At 42.4% G+C, this 25,947-nt stretch overlaps 1 protein-coding gene across 1 annotated transcript; it reads right to left on the reverse strand.

Annotated features, from left to right (window-relative positions):
* LOC109837991 (protein DETOXIFICATION 21-like) lies at positions 6,954–11,030 on the reverse strand. The gene is made up of 8 exons (XM_020406394.1): positions 10,971–11,030; positions 10,198–10,739; positions 10,018–10,104; positions 9,876–9,932; positions 8,770–9,008; positions 8,051–8,169; positions 7,743–7,829; positions 6,954–7,202 (listed from the first exon to the last, which is right to left on the reverse strand). Exons 1-8 carry the CDS (start codon positions 11,013–11,015, stop codon positions 7,122–7,124), a joined length of 1,257 nt encoding a protein of 418 aa, XP_020261983.1. The 5' UTR covers positions 11,016–11,030; the 3' UTR covers positions 6,954–7,121.

Consider the following 25,947-nt stretch of genomic DNA (forward strand, 5'->3'; position numbering starts at 1 on the left):
GGATTAGATTAGCATAACATCCTAATCACCCCCCCTCTAGGGTCTAACATGATCAAGCCAAGTTTGAGAAGGCACTCTCCTCCGGATCCCTTAGCCCCAAGGCTATGCGCAAGATCCACAAAGTTTCCAAGGAGACTAAAGCTCCAGTTGCGGCCAACTCATCTAAAGACTATCTCCCATGGGGGTTGCACTGTTCATACAGCCCCCTCTCTAAAGGAGAAGACCCGACTTCGGCACAACTCCAAAAAAGCCGATCTTCCAATCAACGCGAACTCCGCGTTTACGAGCCTCAACATGAGCTCTGCATAAGCCAAGCTAAACGCAACCCTCAGGTGTGCGTTTCCCAAATAGAACGCAGCCTTCAAAGGCGCGTTACAACATCAAAATGCAGACCTCAAAACTGCGTTGATCTGGCTGAACACAACTCTCAAGAGTGCGTCCCAGAACCAAAACGCGACCTTCAGAGGCGCGTTCCAACATCAAAACGCAGACCTCAAAACTGCATTGATCTGGCTGAACGCAACTCTCAAGAGTGCGTCCCAGAACCAAAACGCAACTCTCAGGAGTGCGTTCCAACATTTAAATGCAGACATCAAACCTGTGTTGATCTGGCTGAACGCAACTCTCATGAGTGCATCCCAGAACCAAAACACAACTCTTAGGAGTGCGTTTCACAAACTGAACGCAACTCTCAGGAGTGCGTTTCAGAATCTGAACGCAGATAGCAGGACTACGTTTCACTAGCAAAATACAGACTTTGGTCTTGCGTTAATCAAGCTAAACACGACCCTCATGTTCCTTCTTTGGAACGCGATGTGATTTGTCGTGTTCAAAATGATCAACATGGATTTAAAATTCATGTTTACGAAAAACCAGTCCCATCCTTTAACGGACAGGGGGTTCCATCTCTACCCTCACGCTCTGTGAGAGGTTCATCCCAAGTCTCTGACTCGCGGGAATGGCTGTCGATGTTCAACCGACCGACGAACGTCGTTTTGCTCAATAATCGACGACATTCTCACAGGAAGAAGACTTTAGAGGATGAATACCTTGGAGTCACTTCTAACATGGTTGGCAGAGGGAGATCATCAATCCCTGGTTCTGATGAGTCAGAGACAGATCGTTCTCCAAGCGTCAGAGAAATCGCTAACGAATTTGAAGGAATCTACCAATGCACTCGGACGCGAACAGGAGCCATTCCCCTGTCAACGATCAGAGTTTAGCCAGAGGAACTAATTCCGATGACGAACACTCAGCCATTGCGGAGTCTCAATCATCAAGCTCTTTCGTTGGGCATAAGAGCTTCGCCCACATGGCAGAACATTCTGAAGACCTTTCAAAGAGACTTGATGAACAGGAGGCCATGCTCAAATCTCAACAGGAGGCCATCAATGAACTCATGGCCATGCTGACTCAAATCGTCGTAGACAACGCCAAATCTCAGGAGACAGATTCGCCTCTTAGGCATGAATCTTCCCGGAGGAGAAAATCGTCTTCATCCCAACTTCACACAAGTAAAGGGAAGGAAAAAGTGATTGATGACGCTGCTTCTGACAAAGAAGCTCGTAGCCTGGAATCTTCCTCTGATGAAGGAAGAGAGACGGAGAACGAGCAGAATCTCCAGTCGGCCAAAATGGAAGAGTTAGAAGCCCGTCTCAATGCCATTGCTGACAGAAGCGAGCTCCAAGACGAGGGAGTTGTCAGACCCTATCCTGCCGAATGGGATGCAGTCCCTTATCCTCCAAAATTCGAGGTCCCGACGCTATAAACTTTTGACGGCACGGGATCACCGAACCAACATATTTATCATTTCAAGTCACAGACTGGAAATGTAATATCAAACGATGCCATACTGGCTCGATTGTTCATTGGCACTCTCAAGGGAGTTGCCTTTGAATGGTTCAGGAAACTGCCTTCCGGATGTATCCAAAAGTGGGCAGATCTAGAGAGACTATTCCTATCAAGATTCTTTGAAGAGAATACAGAAGTCTCCATCCATACCCTTTTCGCCACTAAGCAGAAAAAGAGGGAATCCGTCAAAGCCTTCGTCAAAAGGTTCCGAACCATGGTTCTCCGGTGTTCGTCAGGTATGACACAGTCTACTTTAGTAGAGACCTGTCGACACAACTTGCAGACCGACCTCCTAGCCCGAATCGGAGTTGCAGAATGCCGTTCCTGGAGACAACTAATCTCTCAAGGCGAACAGGCTTAAAAGATTATTGCCAGAATCAAAGCTGAAGAACAAAGTAGGTAGGATCAACCTGAGCAATCGGACCAAGCCCAACATTCTCCAGAGTAATCGGACCAAGCCCAATCTCCTCAGTCAGAAGGGGAAGATACTACGGCCACTGAAGCTAATCATCTTCAGTAGGATGCCGGGTCTCCAATAACTATCACGTTAATAATTACCTCTGATAGTCAAATTCAATGGATAGTGGCCCACTAGGCGATGTGTCATGTCAACCCTTTTTCCCCCTACACTTGTTCAAGACTGGGTGTTGGTTTATTTGTAGTTCTTTGGATTATAAATAATAAATTCTCTGAGTTGTCATGTTCAATAGAGTACCTCTGTCAACCACGAAGTCTACCAAAACTATCACGTTAATGATCACCTCTGATAGTTCATTTCCTCCAAATTCCCCCACCAATCCTCTTCAAAAAATCCACAAAACTATCACGTTAACAGTTACCTCTGATAGCCAAACTCATCAGATAATGGCCTACCAGGTGATGTGCTTCTATTCTGACTTCATGGATAGTGCCCCACTGGGCGATGTGTCTTGTCTACCTCTTTTTATGCCCCTGTTAAGTCTTAATCAAGACTAGGGGTTGGTTACTTGGAATCCACTGGATTAAGAGTAACGAATCTTTCACATCGTCGAGTTAACATTACACTTCAGACGATCATCACCCCCACAGAGTATGCATTCAGTTTGCATCACTCCCAATTTGTCACATTAACAATACACCTCTGACAAAATCCACTTATCAATCCTCGTCAATAGGATGATAAGTCTCCAAAGTTGCTCCAATCGCAACATAAATTCTTATCACGTTAACAATACACCTCTGACAAAACCCACTTATCAATCCTCGTCAATAGGATGATAAGTCCCCAAAGTTGCTCCAATCGCAACACAAAATCTTGTCACGTTAACAATACACCTCTGATAAAACCCACTTATCAATCCTCATCAATAGGATGATAAGTCCCCAAAGTTGCTCCAATCGCAACACAAATCTTGTCACGTTAACAATACACCTCTGACAAAACCCACTTATCAATCCTCGTCAATAGGATGATAAGTCCCCAAAGTTGCTCCAATCGCAACACAAATCTTGTCACGTTAACAATACACCTCTGACAAATTCACTTATCAATCCTCGTTAATAGGATGATAAGTCTACAAAGTTGCTCTGATCGCACCACAAATCCTGTCACGTTAACACTACACATCTGACAAAATTAACTTATCGACTCTCGTCAATAGAGCGATAAGTCCTCAAAATTGCCCGATCGCAAATTCTTCTTGTCACGTTAATATCACACCTCTGACAAAATCCACTTATCGACTCTCTTCAATGGAGCGATAGGTCCACAAACCCGTCAAGTTAACACCACACCTCTGATGACCAAATCAACTTATCGACTCTCTTCAATAGAGCGATAGGTCCATAAAATATTGTTAGGTTAACATAACACCTCTAACAGTCAACCCCCCTAATGAACTTGTTAATCCTTTTTTCAACAAGAATAGCAAGTTTTCATTATAAAATTCCCAGCAGATTAAAGATTTTCTGGAATTATCCTAGTGATAGTGAAGAAAATTTTTAAATTTCACTCTAAGTGAAAATTCATGCCAAGTTAATACTATACATCTGGCACTTCCAACTTTCTTTCGGTGTTTCAAGCCACACAGGAAGAAACGACACCAAAAATCCATACCTTCACGCATGAGGGACTTTATCTCGATCCCTAATTAGAGATAAGTCTACGCCTAACACGCGTTGCCGGTTAATCTTTCGCCGTGAAAAAGACACCAGGATTCATACCTGGGGGAATCTATCTCGACCCCTAAACAGAGATAAGCCTGCTTCTAACACATGCTGCCGAGTGGTTCGTTCCCGCAAAAATGACCAAGTCTACGTATTCAACATCGTAGCACCAAAATCCATACCTTTCACGTATGGGGGACTTTATCTCGATCCCTAATTAGAGATAAGTCTGCATCTAACACATGCTGCCGGGTAGCCTATTCCCGTAATAATGGCAAAACCTACGTATTCAATATCATAGCAGGTTGTTATTAATAATGCTAAAATCCATGCTTTACACGCATGGGAGACTTTATCTCGATCCCTAATCAGAGATAAGTCTACGCCTAACACGCGTTGCCGGTTAGTCTTTTCCCGTAAAAATGACAAAGTCTATGTATTCAAAATCATAACGCGAAGTCTAAGAGAGTTCATTCTTTTAGCACAACGTTACATGTGGAACAGATTTAGACAATCCACATGCTAGCCCGATTCAAACGGTAGTCAGTAAAGGCTTATCAAATCCGTTGATGGCTGAGGGTTTGCCAAAAATCTTATGCATGTTCGTAGGTCCATTAGCTTGATGGATGTGAACCGAACAGATGAGCTAAAGACAAGTCTCAAAGACTTAGTCAAAAATGCACGGTAGCCGCTTTCATGTCTTAAGTCAAAGCGCCAAGATCAGAGTTAAGATCCAAAGTATTTTGAAAATTCGTCCCAGTCAACCGTGAACTTTCGAAAACTTTGGAGGGGGTTCTGTAGGCTGTCTAAAAATCACAATAGATAGCTTATCCCCCATCAAATACCGATGATGAAAGTTACAATCTGACGACTTTCAGAAGGCCATAATTTGAAGACTTTCACGTAGATCGCTGAAGGTTACAATCTGACGACCTTCACGACAACTGATGAAAGCTCTAATTCAACAGCCTTCACAATCAACATCGGGAGTTACAATCTGATGACTCTCATATTTTCAAGAAGCCAAGACGAAGCTTACAAGGTGACGATCTTTGCAACGCTCTAGCAAAAGAGACTACAAATTGACGGTCTCTTCATATTAAAACGCAGATATCTCTCAAACCGTAAGGAATTTGGCGAAACGGAGGAAGCGAACCGAAGCCTTTGGCTGGGTTCGGATGGCTCCGTCTCGTCGAGATAGCCGATTTTCATATATAAGTCGTCCAATTCTGACTTACGGTTTGAAAGTTATGACATGTTCTTCGCAGCAAGTTATGTTCCGAAGACCGTCTGCAAGACTGGACTTCGTCTGAACATTGGACTTAGCCTGAAGCTCGCCAAGCCCGCCTAAGGTTTGCCTCTACATTACAAAGTCAAAACGCACGGGTCGAACCAGTGTTATAACATCAAAACGCAGAGTTCATACAGAGCTCAACTCTACATCCCAGGTCCAAAACGCAGAGTTCATCTCTGTGCGGCCTAACTGTGCGTTTTCAGCCTAAAACAGGCTCAGCTGTGCGTTTACAAGCTCAACTGTGCGTTTTTAGCCTAAAACAGGCTCAGCTGTGCGTTTACAGGCTCAGCTGTGCGTTTTCAGGCCCAACTGTGCGTTTTCAGCCTAAAACAGGGTCAAGTGTGCGTTTACAGGCTCAACTGTGCGTTTTCAGCCTAAAACAGGCTCAGCTGTGCGTTTACATGCTCAACTGTGCGTTTTCAGCCTAAAACAGGCTTAGCTGAGCGTTTACAGGCTCAACTGTGCGTTTACAGGCTCAACTGTGCGTTTACAGGCTCAGCTGTGCGTTTACAGGCTTAACTGTGCGTTTTCAGCCTAAAACAGGCTCAGCTGTGCGTTTACAGGCTCAACTGTGCGTTTTCAACCTAAAACAGGCTCAGCTGTGCGTTTACAGGCTCAACTGTGTGTTTTCAGCCTAAAACAAGCCCAGCTGTGCGTTTTCAGGCCCAACTGTGCGTTTTCAGCCTAAAACAGGCTCAGCTGTGCGTTTTCAGGCCCAACTCTGCGTTTCAGATCCAGAAACGCACAGTTCAGGCCCAGAACGCTATTTTCAGCATTTGACTCGTTCAAGCACGATTTGAACGGTTCTAGAACTGTTTTCCCCCCAAGATTTTAGGGGATCACTACCCTATCATGGAGAGATTTATGGGGGGCGGTTACACCCCACTCAGCCCATTAAGAAGCAAATTAATGGGGCGGTTACACCCCCTTAATCCCCTATAAATACCTCGAAACTCAATTGAGTTCAGATCCTTCTTTTTGGGCAGCAAAGAAGAGATATTCGGCTGGCTGGAGCTGGCTCTTTGGGGATCCTTGATCGGGCATCTTGGAGCTTTCTGCAGCAACAAAGTCCTTGGAGCATTCATCCTTGACTTATAACCGACTTTCGGTTAAATCAACTCTTTTTCAAGAGTTCAAACTCGTTCAGAGTTAAACTCGAGTTGAACTCGACCTGAGTTATCAACTTGTCCAGAGTTTCAAAACTTGCTCTGCAAGTCCTTCTAAAACTCGCTCTGAGTTATTAACTCGTTAAGAGTTATTTTCAAACTTACCACGCAAGCTCTCCACAACGTCAAATCGTGAGGAGAAGACCACGTTCCAGTGAATCAAGACGTTCGGATCGTCAACGGAGAGCAAACTCGACGCGAACATTCGAGGGAGGCACTCCATCGCTACCAAGAAGAACCCAGAATTAAACAAAGGGGAGAATCAAATTCAATCTCCTCTCTTTTGTAATCAGAAAATCCAATTGTAATCGAGATTGAGAGAGTTGTAATCATTCTATTTCTAAGCAGTTAGAGAGAATAAATCAAATACGATTCTCTTATTATTTCTTTTACTACAAATTTTCCAACAAACAGATAGCCAGCAAATGCTTGCAACACTTTCATGTGTGCAGGTATCCACAGTGATGGTCGAAGATCAAACGACCAAAGATGAGATATGTATGAAGCTCAAAGGCATAGATAGGCTAAGAGACGAACAAAATGTATTTTTGTTGAAATCTATTTCACCATGAATCACCACAACTATGTCTTCGTTGGGAGTAAGTTAGAATACACAAAAAAGAGTTCATTTATTTTTTCCAAAGAACTTTCTTCTAATTAGTTGGTCATGCAATTTCTCTACCACCATTAGTCTCCGCAGATTTTGGTATCAGCCACTTATTAACCCGTGCTTGGGCGATAGTTACCTGCACATCCATGGGAAAAATAGAGAGATGCCACTTATTAAACATAAAAACAAAGCTTTAGTATGACGTTATTTTATGCCAAATAATAGGATATTCATTCTGTGCCAAAAGAGAGTACATTTCACAAAAACTCCCTGAACTTTGTATACTCCACAAAACCCCCAAAACCTTGGGAAGGGTCACAAACTTTCTTAACTTTGAAAATTTATTGTTATGTAATTAAAAGGCCAGACAAAATTTCCAGAATACCCTTACAAAAAAGAGGGGAGATGAAAATTAAGGACATTAACGAAATTTAATTTGGTGACAACGGGCAAAAATAACTGTGTTTGGTCATGTGAGGAGCGCATGACATGTAAAGTTAAGGGCGCCACCATGCCAGTCACGGTAGCAAAATGATGCAAGTTTGTTTGTTTGGGGTGGGAAGTTGTGGAATCTACAAAGTTAAAGGGGTTTTGCATAACACACCAAAATTCAAGGGGGTTTGTGAAATTTATCTAAATAGAAAAGGAAAGGAGTTGATCATATAACGACAATTACCTGATTGTCCCAATTTGTTCTCCATGTTATGCAAATGAGAACAATTGTCTGAACTAAAGTTCCGAATATCATTCCTATCCAAATCCCCTGCAGATGGTGATTGAAAGAATTATTATAGTTTCATAATCCAGCTATTGAATTCTACATAAGATCTCAATGTAAGAGGAATTAATTGTTTAGGCAATAGTTAAATTATGGTCCAAATTTCATCTATTTGAAACTTAGCTTTCTTAGACGCATAATTTTTTTTCCAATTCTGATATATTTTCATTCTCTGGATCATATCAGTTGTGCATGTTGTATCTCACCTTGACTTGATAACCAATCAAATATCCAAGCACGATTCCTAGGGGTATCCCTATCAAGTAGTAACATGTAACATTCACATAGGCTACCACACTTTGCCAGCCTGCGCCAACAGCAACCCCTGCTCATGGAAATGACAATAAACATGAAACGTGTTATTTCTCAAAAACTAATTTACCAAAGATCATCATTTTTTTTTGTATGTTCAAAAAGTGTTAAAAAGGTTAGTCATCCCATAAAAGGATTGCTATAAAAATTCTCAATTTGCAGTTCCAAATTCACGAATTGCAATAGCCTATTATACATCTCAATAGCTTATTATACATCTTTCTTCCTTTTGTGATAGCTAAAGAATATAACTATATCTTGGTATGTAATGAAGGCGGACTGTCGTAAAATACTAATTGCAAGGTAGGAGGAACTAAGAACAGCGAAGTTAAAAGTAAATTTTGCCCAACAAAATCAACCTGTCAATTATGATGATAGTCCTTTCCTCAACTAAAACTAGATCGAAACTGTGATGTTGGATGGCTACTTTCTTTTTTTTTTCCACTGAAGAACAAGAAATATCTAATTGACAGCTTATTTTATCTGAGGAAAAAACATAAGTGGGTTACTTTTTAGATTAAAAGAAATATCATGTTTCTTCTGATTAATTTCAAGGCATTTATGGTTTTGTAACTGCATAGTATTATCAGCTTTAGAGTTTGTGGGTGCTAACCAGAAAGCACTGGCTGAACACTATTCAGTAGGATGGAGAAAGCCAATAGAGGGGAGAGGACAGCGACTTCACTTGCCACTTCTCCGTCCTCTGTGAATACATAAGCAAGACTCCCGCGAAATAAAAGAAACAAAACAAAGAGAACAGATCCAATAGAAAGTGATTCACCGACCACCACAACAATGGAGAATTTTGCAGCTTTTGCGCTCCCAGCGCCTAGCTCATTTGCCACTCGAACACTGTAATTTCATTAACAAAATAAATAATGGACCAATCAAATTTCTGAGTTCAGCAAAACTTGGTAAGATAGAAAGCAATACCTTACTGCAGATATTTCATTCAAATAGCAAAAAACTAGTATGAGTTAGTTAATACATAGGGATGTCACAGTTCATGCTATTGACATTGTTCGTATTTGTGACATATCTATCTATTTTCAGATGGTCAAGAAGATTCAGGCCATAAATAAGTCAATACACAGCAACCATATGCATATTTTTTTAGTTGGATATCTTTGAGGAGAAATAACTAAACTGCAAAACAAATATCACAATAGTGCTGTTAATTAATTATCTATGAAATGAATTTTATAATACGATCTACTTAAAAATATAATTTCATAAAGTAGCCTTCAATTGAGGATCATTACTAATCCTTTGCTTGGATATTAGTCTTGACTTAACATTTGATTTGAAAATTTATGAATTTTGCTACTATGTTGGGTGTTAGCATTAGAAATTAAGGCATTATATTGTGATTTTGTAGTAAGATATTATTTATCATGATATTTTTCATGTAAATTCTAAAAACATGTTCTTTCATGCTTGATTACATATATTGAAAAATTATGTGTGTGGTGTGCGCCTCGCATCACTCGGGCGCGCGCATCGGGTTGCGCCTTGCGCATGTGAGGGTAAAAACGCATTGCACCTCTCACATTGACAACACTGTAACAAAAACTTATTTCTTCTTCAAAATTCTGTTTTTGTTCTATCTATTTTTACATGTGTGCATGTATGTGCATGTACATGTTGATGCATCGCATTCATAAGTGTGATGATAGTAATGCAAATGCGAGGAAGAGATTAATGAAAAGATCACAATACCCTGCTGCTGCCAAGAAACCAAGGGATATCATCATTTCCCATCCATTGATGTTGAGGCTGCGCAATAAGCGAAACATCAGTGCATAAAAAATATTACTGGAAAAAATGTTAATTAAACTGAAGATAAAAAAACTCCATCTACCAGATAGAGAGCGCATCAATCTCTGTCTCGGCATTTTTCATGTGTCCTGTTAGCAAAACCAATATAGTATTGTACCATAATTCCAAACTGTAGAACAGAAAAACATTAGTCCCTATGAGATTTTAATTCAAAATTCTCAGAAAAAACATCAATAAAAGAAGAAGATGAAAGATCCCTTACCAAACCATTGCACCTGATGACAATGAGAGCCTGATAACAGGCCACAAATCTTTGAAAGCAATCCACGAAAACCCCGTCCAAGTATCCGGGCATCCCCCACACAATAAAAACGCAAACTGACCAAATATTGGTATCCACATTGCCAATACCATTGAGCCCATTGCCCCAAAAACTCCCATATGCAGCTTTGTTACAGTTATCCAAGACAAAGAAATATGGAGAATGAGTGATAGTGCAGCTAAATACGCAATGATTCGGTTCTTGCTCTGGGATTGGAGATACATCTGAAAGGTGAAGGAGAAGACGAAGGAATAGATGATAGGGATGAACCACAATGAGAAGGTTCCTGCCATTGATGCAATTGATTGTTCTTGGCCGAGGAAGCGAAGGATCGGAGCTGTGAATATGAAGAGAGGGAGGAGAAGGGTGGTGCAAATGATCAAGACTATCCATGATCTCTGCAGGTAAACTCCTAACATGTGATGTTGTTTTGCTCCATATGCTTGGCCACAAAGTGTTTCCAGAGCACTTGCCATGCCAAGCTGAAATTTTAATAGTACAAGAGATTAAGTCAGGGAAAACTTTACAAATAAATACTCTTGTGTTTTCTTGTAATATATAGTGAAAAAGGATAAATATATTTGTTGATATTAGGTTTAGTCTCACATTGATTATGAGAGCACACATCATCCTCCTCTACTTGTGTGTGTGTGTATATACACACACACATATATACACACACACATTCAATACAAAAATTAAGGGAAATTTACCTCAAGACTCTCTCTCTCTCTCTCCCTCTCTCTCTCTCTTACCATGGTATCAGAACAAGGTTAATTTTTTTCCAAATCTTGGCCTCGCCGCATTACGTCCTCTTCGTTGTCACCTCCGTGTTTGCCGCATCACGGCCTCCGTGATAGTCGTCTCTCGGCCTTACAGGAGCGGCATTGCCCTTTCACATTCAGTAACGATATCGCCGTTTCAAGCCGTCTCTCGGCTTCTTTTTTAGTCATCTCTCGGCTTCTGTTTTAGCCGTCTCTCAGCTTCTTTTTTTTAGTCGTCTCTCGGCTTTAAACAAATGGCATCGCCATTTCACAGTCAGTAACGGCATCGCAGTTTCAATCCATCTCGACATCTCAACGTCTCAACATCGGCGTTGATCCGTTGTGGGTGGGCCTCTCTTGTATTGTCACTTAGTTGTGGGCCTTCCAGCTTTGTGTTACACTTAAATAGGCCTTCCCTACGTAATATTGTTGTTAATATGGCTCATTCAGAAAAGATCCCTAAACCACCTTGATGCGACATAAACATATACCTAAAAAATACAAGTGCACAATCAATCAAGTTATAGTATAAAAAGTTATCGATCCCATGAGGAAGGTGTTTTGAAGAAGAAAAATAAAATTGGTTCTTATGTTGTGTGCACAACATTGCTGTTAATATGACTCCTTCAGAAAAGATCCTTAAACCACCACAACCCCTCAATGATCAAAGTGATTGGGCAGGGTGGTCCACCATTGTCACAAATGTCTTGCGTGGTGCTCGTCTGCTTGATCATCTCACCAGTTTGGGACCAGTTCCATTGTCCATTAGCATTGTTACATCTAGCAGTGACGATACCGATCTTTAAACCGCACGTGTTCTCTATGTCAATGAGAGTTCGGACTAGCAGTTGTAGGAATTTTATGTCATAGATTATCTCACTCACTGTGTTGGCTCTGGTCTCATTGTTGAGATTGGCTCACTTCCCTCTGCTCGGGCCATGTGACGTCGTCTCACTGAGCGCTTCACAGAGTGCTCCGGTGCACGGGAGGCATATCTTCTGTTATGCGTTGCTATACAACACAAAGGTAGTTCTTCTCTATAGTCTTATTTTGGTCAAATGCAAGCCTATTGGACAGAATTATGCTCTATGCTTCCTGGACGTGATTCCACATACGAAGACTGGCTAGCCTGGTATGAACGGCACGAGGTGCATCAACTATTTCAGTCCCTTCCTAAATTACTTTATCAGCCTTAATTTCTGACTTTGGCCTCAGTTATGAGAGCTCTCACTGCTTATGAGACACAACAGCAGACCGCACGACTCAATTTGACAACAGATGCTCCTGCCTTTTCACTCGAGGCTGTTCTGTGTGTACCAATCATTGTTTCTATTATGAATTGTACTTCTAAATGGGCTCGATCTAAGCTCTTTTGCACATATTACAAGAAGAAGGGACACCGCATTGAGAAATGCTTCAAGCTTCATCCTGAGTTACGTTTCCCACGTACTAATCGTGGTCGACAACCCCCACATTCTCAACTCTCTCACGCACCAGTCAATGCTATACCATCTACCACTTCTGACACTACTAGTCAAGCTATTGAAAATCTTCGTCGTCAACTTGATGTTCTTTAGCATACCACCTCTACAACACTGTCTGGCTTTGCTGACTCATTGACTGCACAAGGCTTTGGTATGAATGATCTCTGAATTTTTGACTCTGGTTGTTTCTTTCATATAATTCGTAATGTCTCACTCTTATCATTTGTCTTCACTTTATCTTCTCTTCCCACTATCTACACAGTTGTTGGTCAACCATTGCCTATCACTCAGTATGGCTTTATCACCCCATAAAATGACCCATCTGGTCATCTAACACTTGGCCCCGTCTATGTGGCTTTTTAATTGTGCTTGGATTTAATTTCTATTAGTTCTTTGTGTATGACTGGCCTACTTATCTCATTTGCTTCTGATACTTATCTTGTACATGATCCACAGACGGGTAAGACTGTTGGAGCTAGTCGTAGGAGGCACAAGCTGTATTTTTTGGAATATCTTCACCTTTCAGAGTCCATATGTCCATATTCTCTTGTTGCTTATGTTTGTCCATCAAAACCTTTTATCTCACTTTCCGCCAATTTGTGGCATAGACGACTTGGTCATGTGTCCAATAAAAGATTGGAGAGTCTTATCGAGTCTGGAGTACTTGGTCATGTGTCATCTAGTTCTCGCATTGAGTCATGTACTGATTGTAAATTGGCTAAATTTACTGTTCTACCATTTCTAAACAGTATATCTGTCTCCACTTCCTTAATCAATTTAGTCCATTCTGATATTTAGAGGTCAACTCCTCTACCTTCTTCATCTAGCTATTTATATTATGTTAAGTTTTATCGATGATTTCTCTCGTTATACATGGATCTATTTACTTAAAAACCGCTTTGAGGTACCTACTGCATATCAAGTCTTCACTGCTATGATCTTCACTCAATGGAAAACTCGTATTAAAGTTTTTTGATCTAACTGTGCCAATGAGTATTTATCCTCTACCATACGCTCTATTATGACCTCCCATGGGACTATCTTTCAACAGTCATGTCCCTACACTCTGTAGGCTGTCTAAAAATCACAATAGGTAGCTGATCCCCATCAAAACACCGATGATGGAAGTTACACTCTGACGACTTCTAGAAGGTTACAATTTGAAGACTTTCACGTAGATCGCTAAAGGTTACAATCTGACGACCTTCACGATAACTGATGGAAGCTCTAATCAAACAGCCTTCATAATCAACATCGGGAGTTACAATCTGACGACTCTCATATATCAGAGAGCTAAAGCAAAGATTACAAAATGACGATCTTTGCAACGCTTCGACAGAAAGAGACTACAAATCGACGGTCTCTTCAAATCAAACTGTGGAAGTCCTCCCCGCATACCAGCATCAAGATGCGCCACGTTCATGGCCACGAACGCAGCTCCAATCGCTATCCAACGCAGCTCTAATCGCTGCCCAACGCGGCTCTATACCGCTGCCAGACGCAGCTCCAATCGCTGCCCAACGCGGCTCTATACCGCTGCCAGACGCAGCTCCAATCGCTGCCTAACGCAGCTCCAATCGATGCCTAACGCGGCTCTATACCGCTGCCAGACGCAGCTTTAATCACCGCCAGACGCAGTTCCATAACACTGCGAAACGCACCTTCAAACATCAAAGAACGCAGCTCCATATCGCTGCAGAACGCAGCTTCCAAATTGCTGTAAACGCAGCTCAGATCCGCTGCCAAACGCAGCTCTTAAATCGCTGCAAATGAGCTTCCAAACGCTGCGTCCGAGCTTCCAGATGCTGCGTTCAAGCTTTTAGGCATTGCGTTTGGACACAGAATTCATACCAGAACACGGGCCTGCGTTTGAATCGTTCAAATACGAGCTGAACGGTTTCAAAATCGTTTCCCACGATCTGAGGGGATCACAACTCCACTCAGGAATGATTTAAGGGGCGGTTACATCCCATTAGCCCCACTTAGGAGCGAATTAAGGAGGTGGTTACACCCCTTAATCCCCTATAAATAACTAAAAATCAATTCAGTTCAAGGGTCGGTCTGTTGGAACTTCTTGGCTAGTCAACAGTATCCTTAGAGCATTTCTGGAGCTTTGGAGATCGGCAACAAGATCTTATTCATCCTTGGCTTATAACCGACTTTCGGTTAAATCAACTCTTTCATAGAGTTTCAAACTCGTTCAGAGTTCTCCACAATGTCAAATCGTGAGGAGAAGATCATGTTCCAGTGAATCAAGACGTCGGATCGTCAACGGAGAGAAAATTCGACGCAAGCATTCGAAGGAGGCACTCCATCGCCACCGTGAAGAACCCAGAATTAAACAAATGGGAGAATCCAGATTCATTCTCCTCTCTTTTGTAATCAGGAAATCCAATTGTAACTGAGATTAAAGGAATACAAATCAAATTTTCCTTCATTTCTTTTACTGCAAATTTTCCACAAACAAAAGATGGCGACTCCGCTGGGGACGATCTTCTCTGACGAAGAAGTGGTGGCGCAATCCGATATTCATCTCACTGGAACAACCGTCGAAACTCTCGTGGTAGAGTTTGATCAAGCCAAGTTTGAGGAGGCCCTCTCCTCCGGATCCCTTAGCCCCAAGGCTATGCGCAAGATCCACAAAGTCTCCAAGGAGACTAAAGCTCCAATTGTTGCTCCTATGCCGAAGGAAGCCTTCTCCTTCAACCAAGAATGCTCGAACAGCCCCTCCTCCGAAGGAGTGGGCTCAGCTTCGGCCAAACTCGTCCACCGAGTTGAAGGTGTTGCTGCCAAAGCCTTAAAGCAGGCTAAGAAGAACGTCGCTCGACGAAGGATGAGATCCCTACGACGAGCACATCTCTGTGAATGCCGATCTTCAAGTCAGCACGAGCTTCGTGTTTGTGAGCCTAAACGCGACCCTATGCCCTGCGTTTCTGTTTCAGAATGCAAGTCTCGCGTCTATGAGCCCAAACATAGGCTCTGTGTGAATAAGACTGAACGCAGCCCTCAGAACTGCGTTTCACCAGCAACACCTGGAGCTCAGGCATGCGTTCGGGTGACAAAACCCAATATAGAACCTGGTGTAGCGCGATTAGATCAGGCATGCGTTCGCGAGACCCCCGAATAATCTGCGTAGCGCGATTAGATCGAGGGGCGGATATAAGAAGTTCATGGATCCAAGGCATCTAAACCAGATTCATGTCCATCAAGAGCCAGTCATGTCCAATCATAGACTGGGGGTTCCAGTTCAAACCTCACAATCAGTGAGTAATTCTCCTCGAATCTTTACAACAGATTTGAGAGAGTTCACATCGAGAGTAAGACCGATGCAACAAGTCATTCGTTCATTCCAATGTGAACGTTAACCAACAAAAACGCAACCGGCAAAGGTGCGTTTCATCAACAAAACGCAGACTTCGGTCTAGCGTTAGTAAAACAGAACACGACCCTCGTGTTTCTTCTTCAGAACACGATGAGATTTGTCGTGTTCAAAAAGATCAACGTGGACTCAAGATCCATGTTCACCAGGAGCCAGTCTCATCCTTTAATGGACAGGGGGTTCCATCTTTACCCTCACGCTCTGTGAGAGGTTCATCCCAAGTCTCTGACTTGCGGGAATTGCTGTCGATGTTCAACCGACCGACGAATGTCGTTTTGCTCAATAATCGACGACATCCTCACAGGAAGAAGACTTTAGAGGATAAATACCTTAGAGTCACTTCTAACATGGTTGGTAGAGGGAGATCATCAACCCTTAGTTCCGACGGGTCAGAGACAGATCATTCTCCAAGCGTCAGAGAAATCACTAACGAGTTTGAAGGAATCTACCAACGTACTCGGACTCGAACAGGAGCCATTCCTCCTATCAACTATCAGAGTTTAGCCAGAGGAACTAATTCCGATGATGAACACTCAGCCATTGCGGAGTCCCAATCATCAAGCTCTTTCGTTGGGCATGAGAGCTTCGTCCACATGGCAGAACATTCGGAAGACCTTTCAAAGAGACTTGATGAACAGGAAGCCATGCTCAAATCTCAGCAAGAGGCCATCAATGAACTCATGGCCATGTTGACTCAAATCGTCGCAGACAAGGCCAAATCTCAGGAGATAGATTCGCCACCTAGGCAAGAATCTTTCAGGAGAGAAAAAGCGTCTTCATCCCGACCTCACACAAGCAAAGGGAAGGGAAAGGTGGTTGATGACACGGCTTCTGACCAAGAAGCCCACAACCTGGATTCTTCCTCTGATGAAGGAAGAGAGACTGAGAACGAGTATAATCTTCAGTCTGCCAAAATGGAAGAATTGAAAGCCCGTCTCAATGCCATGGCCAACAGAAGTGAGCTCCAAGACGAGGGAGTTGTCAGACCATATCCTGTCGAATGGGACGCAGCCCCTTATCCTCCAAAATTTAAAGTCCCGACGCGACAAACTTTTGACGGCACGGGATCACCGAACCAACATATTTATCATTTCAAGTCACAGACTGGGAATGTAATATCAAACGATGTCATACTGGCTCGATTGTTCATTGGCACCCTTAAGGGAGTTGCCTTTGAATGGTTCAGGAAACTACCTGCCAGATGTATCCAAAGGTGGGCAGATTTAGAGAGACTCTTCCTTCAAGGCGAACAGGCTCAAAAGATTATTGCCAGGATCAAAGCTGAAGAACAAAGTAGGCAGGATCAACCTGAGCAATCGGACCAAGCCCAACCTTCACCTGAGCAATCGGACCAAGCCCAATCTTCTCAGTCAGAAGAAGATACCACGACTATTGAAGCTAATCCTCTTCAGTAGGATGGCAAGTCCAACAACTATCACGTTAATAATTACCTCTGATAGTCAACCTCATTAGATAGTGGCCCATTAGGCGATGTGTCATGTCTACCCTTTTCCCCCCTGCACTTGTTCAAGACTGGGGGTTGGTTTATTTGTAGTTCATTCGATTATGAGCAATAAATTTTCTGAGTTGTCATGTTCAATAGAGCACCTCCGTCAACCACAAAATCCACCAAAACTATCACGTTAACCGTCACCTCTGATAGTTCTTTTCCTTCCAAATTCCCCCACCAATCCTCTTCAAGTAGGATGGCGGGTCTATAAAAAACTATCACGTTAATGATTACCTCTGATAGTCTATTCCTTCCAAATTCCCCCACCAATCCTCTTCAAGTAGGATGGCGGGTCCACCAAAACTATCACGTTAACAGTTACCTCTGATAGTCTAGTTTCTCCAAATTCCCCCACCAATCCTCTTCAAGTAGGATGGAGGGTCCACCAAAACTATCACGTTAACCGTCACCTCTAATAGTCCTTTTTCCTCCAAATTCCCCCACCAATCCTCTTCAAGTAGGATGGCGGGTCCACAAAACTATCACAGTTACCTCTGATAGTCAAACTCATCAGATAATGGCCTACCAGGTGATGTGCCTCTATTCTGACTTCATGGATAGTGCCCTACTAGGTGATGTGCCTTGTCTATCTCTTTTTATTTCCCTGCTAAGTCTTAATCATGACTGGGGGTTGGTTATTTGGAATCCACTGGATTAAGAGTAACGAATCTTTTACATCGTCGAGTTAATATTATACTTCTGACGATCATCACCCCCACGGAGTATGAATTCAGTTTGCATCACTCCTAACTTGTCACGTTAACAATACACCTCTAACAATCAACTTATCAATCCTCTTCAATAGGATGATTGGTCCTCAAAATTGCTCAAATCGTAATCTTCCCCAGCAAGACACTAAGTCTTTAAAATCTTAGTATCAAAATTCATCGCTTCTGATGATAAACTCACTTAGCAATTCTCCCCAGCGAGACGCTAGTCCCCAAAATCTTGTTCAAATCACAAGTATACAAATTCTGTCACGTTAACACTAAACCTCTGACAAAACCCACTTATCAATCTTCATCAATAGGATGATAAGTCCACAAAGTTACTCCAATCGCAACACATTCCTGTCACGTTAACAATATACCTCTGACAACAATCCACTTATCAATCCTCGTCAATAGGATGATAAGTCTCCAAGGTTGCTCCAATCGCAACACAATCTTGTCACGTTAATATCACACCTCTGACAAAATCAACTTATTAATCCTCTTCAATAGGATGATAAGTCCACAAAGTTGCTCCGATCGCAACAAATTCTCGTCGTGTTAACACCAAACCTCTGACAATTAACTTATCGACTCTCCCCAATAGAGCGATAAGTCCTCAAAGTTGCTCCGATCGCAACATTCTCTTGTCACGTTAATATCAAACACCTCTGACAAAATCAACTTATCGACTCTCATCAATAGAGCGATAGGTCCTCAAAGTTGCTCCGATCGCAACACTTTCCACTTATCGACTCTCGTCAATGGAGCGATAGGTCCATAAAAATACTATTAGGTTAACATCATACCTCTAACAGTAAACCCCCCAATGAACTTGTTAATCCTTTTTCAACAAGAATAGCAAGTTTTCATTATAAAATCCCCAGTGGATTAGAGATTTTCTGAAATTATCCCAGTGATAATAAAGAAAGTTTCTGAATTTCACTCTAAGTCAAAATTCTCAGTGTTTCAAGTGAAAATATAACACAGGAAGAAACAGTGACAAAGTCTATGTATTCAAAATCATAGCATCAAGTCTAAGAGGGTTCATTCTCTTAGCACAACGATACATGTGGAACGGACTTAGACAATCCACATGCTAGCCCGACTCAAACGGTAGTCGGTAAAGGCTTATCAAATCCGTTGATGGCTGAGGGTTTGCCAAAAATCTTATGCACATTTGCAGGTCCATCAACTTAATGGATGTGGGCCGAGACTTAAAACAGATGAGCCAAAGACAAGTCTCAAAGACTTAGTCAAAAATGCACGAAAGCCACTTCCATGTCTTAAGTCAAAACGTTGAGGTCAGACCCGCGATGCAAAAACCGAACGCCGAGGTCACACCCGTGTTCCAAATTCAACATGCAAGGATGAGACCCGCATCTCAAGTTCAAAATACAGGGTCCACCCTCACAGTACAGAAGCAGGATTATGGCGCATACCTTCACACAGGTCCTACGTGGCAAAACACTTCAACCAAGATGCCTTCGAAGCAAGTGCAGAGAACAAATCCTCTACCACAAGGAATCAACAGCTCCAAGATCAGAGTTGAAATCCAAAGTATTCCGAAAATTCGTCCCAGTCAACCGCGAACTTTCGAAAACTTTGGAGGGGGTTCTGTAGGCTGTCTAAAAATCACAATAGATAGCTGATCTCCATTCAACCACCGATGATGGAAGTTACAATCTGACGACTTCCAGAAGGCTACAATTTGAAGACTTTCACGTAGATCGCTGAAGGTTACAATCTGACAACCTTCACGACAACCGATGAGAGCTCTAGTTTAACAGCCTTCACCATCAACATCGAGAGTTACAATCTGACGACTCTTGCATATCAAAGAGCTAAAGTAAAGATTACAAAATGACGATCTTTGCAAAACTTCGATAGAAAGAGACTACAAATCGACGGTCTCTTCAAATCAAGACGTGGAAGTCCCCCCCGCGTACCAGCATCAAGATGCGCCGTGTTCATAGTCACGAACGCAGCTCAAATACAGCTCCAAAAGTTGCAAACGCAGCTTAAATCGCCACTGGACGCAGCTCAACATCGCTGCACAACGCAGCTCAATATCGCTGCCCAACGCAGCTCCAAGCGCTGCCCAACGCAGCTCTATACCGCTGCCAAACGCAGCTTTCATCCGCTGCAAACGCAGCTTCCAATCACTGCGTTCAAGTTAGGCATTGCGTTTGGACACAGAATTCATGCCAGAACGCGGGCCTGCGTTTGACTCGTTCAAACACGAGCTGAACGGTTCCAAAACCGTTTCCCACGATCTGAGGGGATCACAACTCCACTCAGGAATGATTTAAGGGGTAGTTACATCCCATTAGCCCCACTTAAGAGCGAATTAAGGAGGTGGTTACACCCCTTAATCCCCTATAAATAACTGAAAATCAATTCAGTTCAAGGGTCGATCTGTTGGAACTTCTTGGCTAGTCAACAGGATCCTTAGAGCATTTCTGGAGCTTTGGAGATCGGCAACAAGATCTTCTTCATCCTTGGCTTATAACCGACTTTCGGTTAAATCAACTCTTTCATAGAGTTTCAAACTCGTTCAGAGTTCTCCACAACGTCAAATCGTGAGGAGAAGATCATGTTCCAGTGAATCAAGACGTCGGATCGTCAACGGAGAGCAAATTCGACGCAAGCATTCGAAGGAGGCACTCCATCGCCACCGTGAAGAACCCAGAATTAAACAAAGGGGAGAATCCAGATTCATTCTCCTCTCTTTTGTAATCAGGAAATCCAATTGTAACTGAGATTAAAGGAATACAAATCAAATTTTCCTTCATTTCTTTTACTGCAAATTTTCCACAAACACACTCATGAGCAGAATGGTATTACTGAACGCAAACATCGTCATATCCTCGATATCGCTCGATCAATGCTCATTTCTTACTCCATTCCTCATCGTTTCTAGGCTGAGGCCATTATCAACGCTGTTCACGTCATTAATATCACTTCATCTATCTCTCTTTCCGGTGCTACTCCTCATAGTCGCGTATATACTCATACTCCTCACTACGATCTGGCTCGCGTCTTTGGATATCGATGTTTTATTTTTCTGCTATCTCACGAACGTGATAAATTATCTCCCAGAGCTATTCCCAGTGTTATGATTCTGCATTTCGTCGGGTTCATATATCAATACACGTTCAGTTCGAAGAGGATTCTCCATATTACTCTGGTTCTGATAACTTTAATTTTCTCTATACTACTGATCGTTCTTCACCGTCAGCTGCACCACCCACTTCCTTAACTTCGTTCTCCTTTCGAGATCTTCCTGATATCTCTCCATCTCCTTCTGTTAAATCTCCCTCACCCGAGCCTTCTCATACACCATCTGCTCACCTAGTTCCCTCTTCCTTGGATACGGTGCCTACTACTGAACATACTGCTGACCTCTGTGCACTTGCGCCAGCATCTCCCTGACCTGAGGTTCCTCCTGCTCTTCGTCGAGGCAAACGACGACATGTCATGTTTAAACGGTATGCGTCGGTTACTTCCTATTTACCTATCTTTCATAATTTTCTTGCTGTCATTCATACTACCATTGAGCCAAAGTCCTTTCAAGAAGCAGTTCAATTTTCAAAGTGACGACAGGTTATGGCTAAGAAATTTCAGGTCTTTCAGCAAACACACACATGGGATGTTGTTTCTTGTCCTCCTAGCATCTCTTTAATTAGCAATAAATGGGTTTATAAGGTCAAGTATCATCCTGATGGCACCATTGAACGTCGGAAGGCCCGTTTAGTGGCTCGAGGTTTCACTCAGCAACAGGGTATTGTTTATGAGGAGACATTTGCTCCTGTTGCTCAGATGTCCACCGTTCGTACTCTCCTTGCAGTTGTTGTTCATCGTTGGCCCGTATATCAGATGAATGATAAAAATGATTTTTTCCATGACTCTTTATCTAAGATAGTGTATATGCAACCTCTTTCAGGATACAATATTTCTCCAGGACATGCATGTCTCATTCACTGTGCTGTTTATAGTCCCAAACAGGCACTCTGCGCTTGGTTTGAATGTTTTCGTGATGTCGTGCTCAAGGTAGGCTTTATGAAAAGTCATGAAAATGCTTCTTTGTTTGTTCGCACTACATCACGCGACAGAATTTTATTACTCCTTTATGTAGATATGATCATTACATGTGATGATGTTGCTGGTATATGTTTGCGTCGGGAACAAATTTTATTATAGAATTCATTATAACTGTTTATCGATTACAATGAATACAAAAGAATGAACATTTATGCTTTGTAAAACTACTCTTTACAATAAAATAAGATTACAAGTGCTCCCTAGAAACACGTGCAGGAATGTTTATCATTCGCTGCTTGCGTAAGATCTTTGCCTGTGTCGGGGTACGTTAGCCCGTGAATGACCGAATCACAGATTCAAATTGAATCGTGAAGAAGGCTTAAAGTTGATGTTTCGTTTTAGAAACAAAGACAGAAATGGATATCTTAGCAAAGTAAGATAAAACATTCTTCTCAAGATCAAGTCAAAACTTAGATCTTGAGGAAACACCGAAGGTTCTTGGAAATGCTTGAAAACAATGAAGATTCTCTCTCTTGCTCAAGATTCACCAACTAGCTCCAGTCTCTGCTCTCTCTGCCTTCGTCCTTGCTTGGTTGCCTTTGTCCCCTTGCATATAGGTGGTAGGGGGTTATTTATAATCCCTAGAGATTGCAACTGAAGGTTGAAGTCGAAAAGGAATCGTGTCAAATGACTTCTATTTCCGAGACAGTCGCAACTGTCTCGAAAGGATGGCTTGCTTCTGGCAGTTTCATAACCGCTCCCACCACGTTTAATTGTTATTATTTCTACGGTTATGGGTGTGATTTTTACTTATAACAGCTCCCCCGTGTTTTTGGATGATTCCTAGCAGTTATTAAGCCACGTGGATTGCACAAAACTTAAGAAAACCGTCGCTAAGCCCACTCTAGTTTCCGAGATAGTCGTTGCAGTCTCGAAAACTATGAGTTGTCTCATAGCTTCCGAGACATGTTTTGTGCCTCGAAAATTATGTGATGCGCTTCTTGGGCATTCCTTAGTTGACCTTTGAGTTGAAGAGATTCATTGACTTTTGTCAAAGCGTCGAAAAGATCTATGAATCTTCCCTTTAGTTCCTTATAATATTGGGAGTCGTCTGACGAGATAGGAAGCTTTCGAGTCGACTCAAGGCGTGTCGATTGACACCGCCTTTCGAGTCGGCATGAAGGGACTGGCTTTGGAGGTTGGTCTTTCAAGTCGGCACGAAGTGTCTCGTAATTCGAGTCGTCTATCGTCGTCTTTCGAGTCGGCATGCAGGGGGTCTCATCTTAGGTCTCGTCTCGGACTTCGAGATGTCGACTTCTATCCACCTTCGAGTCGACACATGAGGTGTCATCTCACTTCGCCATTCGAGTCGACATAGGAATTGTTGTCTCATCCGATCGACATTGATCTCGTCTCGACTTCGAACTGTCGTCTCATCTCGGTCTTGTCTCGGACCGTCTCTGAGTCAACATTGATCTCATCTCGACTTCAGACCGTTGCTCATCTTGGACTTTGAGTCGGCTATCACCGCCTCTCGAGTCGACATGGAGGTTTGGTCTTGTCTGATCGAGACGTCGACCGCCTTTCGAGTTGACACTGACACGGGAGGTGTCATCTCGTCTGATCAAGATGTCGACCGCCTTTCGAGTCGATACTGACACGGAGGTGTCATCTGGTCTGGTTAAGACGTCGACTACCTTTCGAGTCGACACAGGAGATGTCGTCTCGTCTGGTTGATTGAGACGTCGACTTTTACTTGATTTGTAAGGGTCGTCGGATTGAGATTCTCATTGTTAATTTGGATCTTTAGTTGATCTTTGGCATCGGATGATTCTTTGTAACTCAGATGATGATGTTTGTCGCCTTCTTTTCAACTTGAGCTATGTGTGATACCCTATAGGAAATTTTTGACGCCTACAATATATAGTACGCAAAATCTACATTGCAACAATAGTTCCACATGAAAGATCTTAGATCTCTTCGCTATTTTCTTAGTTTAGAAATCAAGGCACGCGGGGAGTACTACTGTCTCAACAGAAGTATCTCTCGAATATTCTAGCTCTTGCTTAGCTAATTGACGATGCAACTGTCGATACTCTACTTTAACAGAATGTCAAACTTCACTCTACTGATGGTAAGTCTCTATCTGATCCTACCCGATACCGACATCTTGTTGATCAGTTGGTCTATTTGTATATCTCTCGACTAGATATCTCTCATGTTGTTGGTATTGTTAGTCAACTTGTTGATGCCCCACATTTTGTATACTATGCTGCATTATTAAGGATTCTTGGGTATCTTCGAAGCACTAGCACTCGCTCTCTTCTGTACCTTGTTACATCCAATTTAGAGCTTCGTACATATTCTGATGCTGATTGGGCTGGTGATCTAACTACCATGAAGTCATGTTGTGTGCGGCGGAAGCCAAAACCAAACCGATGTGCTTCGAGAGACCAAATCAAACAAACGCCGAGAGAAGGCCAAAAACCGATGTGCTTCGAGAGACCAAATCAAACAAACGCCGAGAGAAGGCCAAACACAATCAAAATAACGGCACGAACACAAACAACCAATTTTAACACAAACAAACGCCGAGAGAAGGCCAAACACAATCAAAATAACGGCACGAACACAAACAACCAATTTTAACATGGTTCGGCAAGTTGTCTAAGTCCACGGGGCAAGAAGGGGATGGGGTTTTCACTAATAGAGAAAAAGAGTACAAACTGAGATTACAAATCACTCGAACTCACTAATTAATCTCACCAATAAATCTCTAATGCTCTTCAAGTAAAACCCTAACCAATAGCTCAGAAAATACATTTTTTTTGTGCTCAAAATATCCCCAATTCGCTACTCAATTCTCTCTTCCAATCGTTCCATATATATAGAAATTTTAAAACCAAAAACATACTTGGAATTCTAAAATAAAAAAACAAAACAGATTAGGAATCCTAATAACCTGTTACTGAAACAGATTTAGAATCATGTTACCAAAACAGATTAGAAATCTCAGTAACCTGTTACCAAAACAAATTAGGAAACACATTAGGAACCTGCTATCCAACAATTCTCCATCTTGTGAAGTTTATCCAAAACTGAACCGACACCAATACCAACCAAACATCTCACTTGTTACGTCTAGTACGAAGTGGAACAAATTCACAACGGACTCAATCCACAACAAGTCGAGAACCTAAACGAGAATGCGAACAAACTCCAAATATCGGTATCAAATTATCAAACCGGCTGCATCATAAATGACTGTGTACGTATCCTCTTACCCAAGGAATCAAGTCTTCACGTAGTTCACCAAATGACCTCCAAAGACCTCAATCCAATAGAAGAGTTCTCAACTCTTCACCAATAAATCTGCGGCTAATAGCTTTCCCAATGGCCCCAAAGTGAAAAACAAAACACCTCCACCTGAGGTGAATCAACGATCATATCCAAATCCAAACTATGTCCACCAGCTGCACTCGAATCAACCAACTCATCATCTGCATCCAAATCCAAATGATCCCCAAACTGTGTCATCTCAGCTGGAATCCTAAACGATACAGAATGATCTGGAGTATGTGGAATAATCTTCACCCGACGTGGAGTAGCATTATCCTCCACCCGCTGCGATATCTCAATGATCTGATCAACACTCTCCACCTTCCGAGAGTCAAACGTGACATACCTGCTCAGAACAAAATTAGTCTCTTAACTGATAACCAAACGAGCTTCTGAATCTCAAACGTGCAATCGGATCAAATCTCACATCCTCGATGTGATCAAATGTTGGGCAACCAAA

The sequence above is a fragment of the Asparagus officinalis genome, chromosome 4 (assembly GCF_001876935.1).
Source record: "Asparagus officinalis chromosome 4, Aspof.V1, whole genome shotgun sequence".
NCBI lineage: Eukaryota > Viridiplantae > Streptophyta > Magnoliopsida > Asparagales > Asparagaceae > Asparagus > Asparagus officinalis.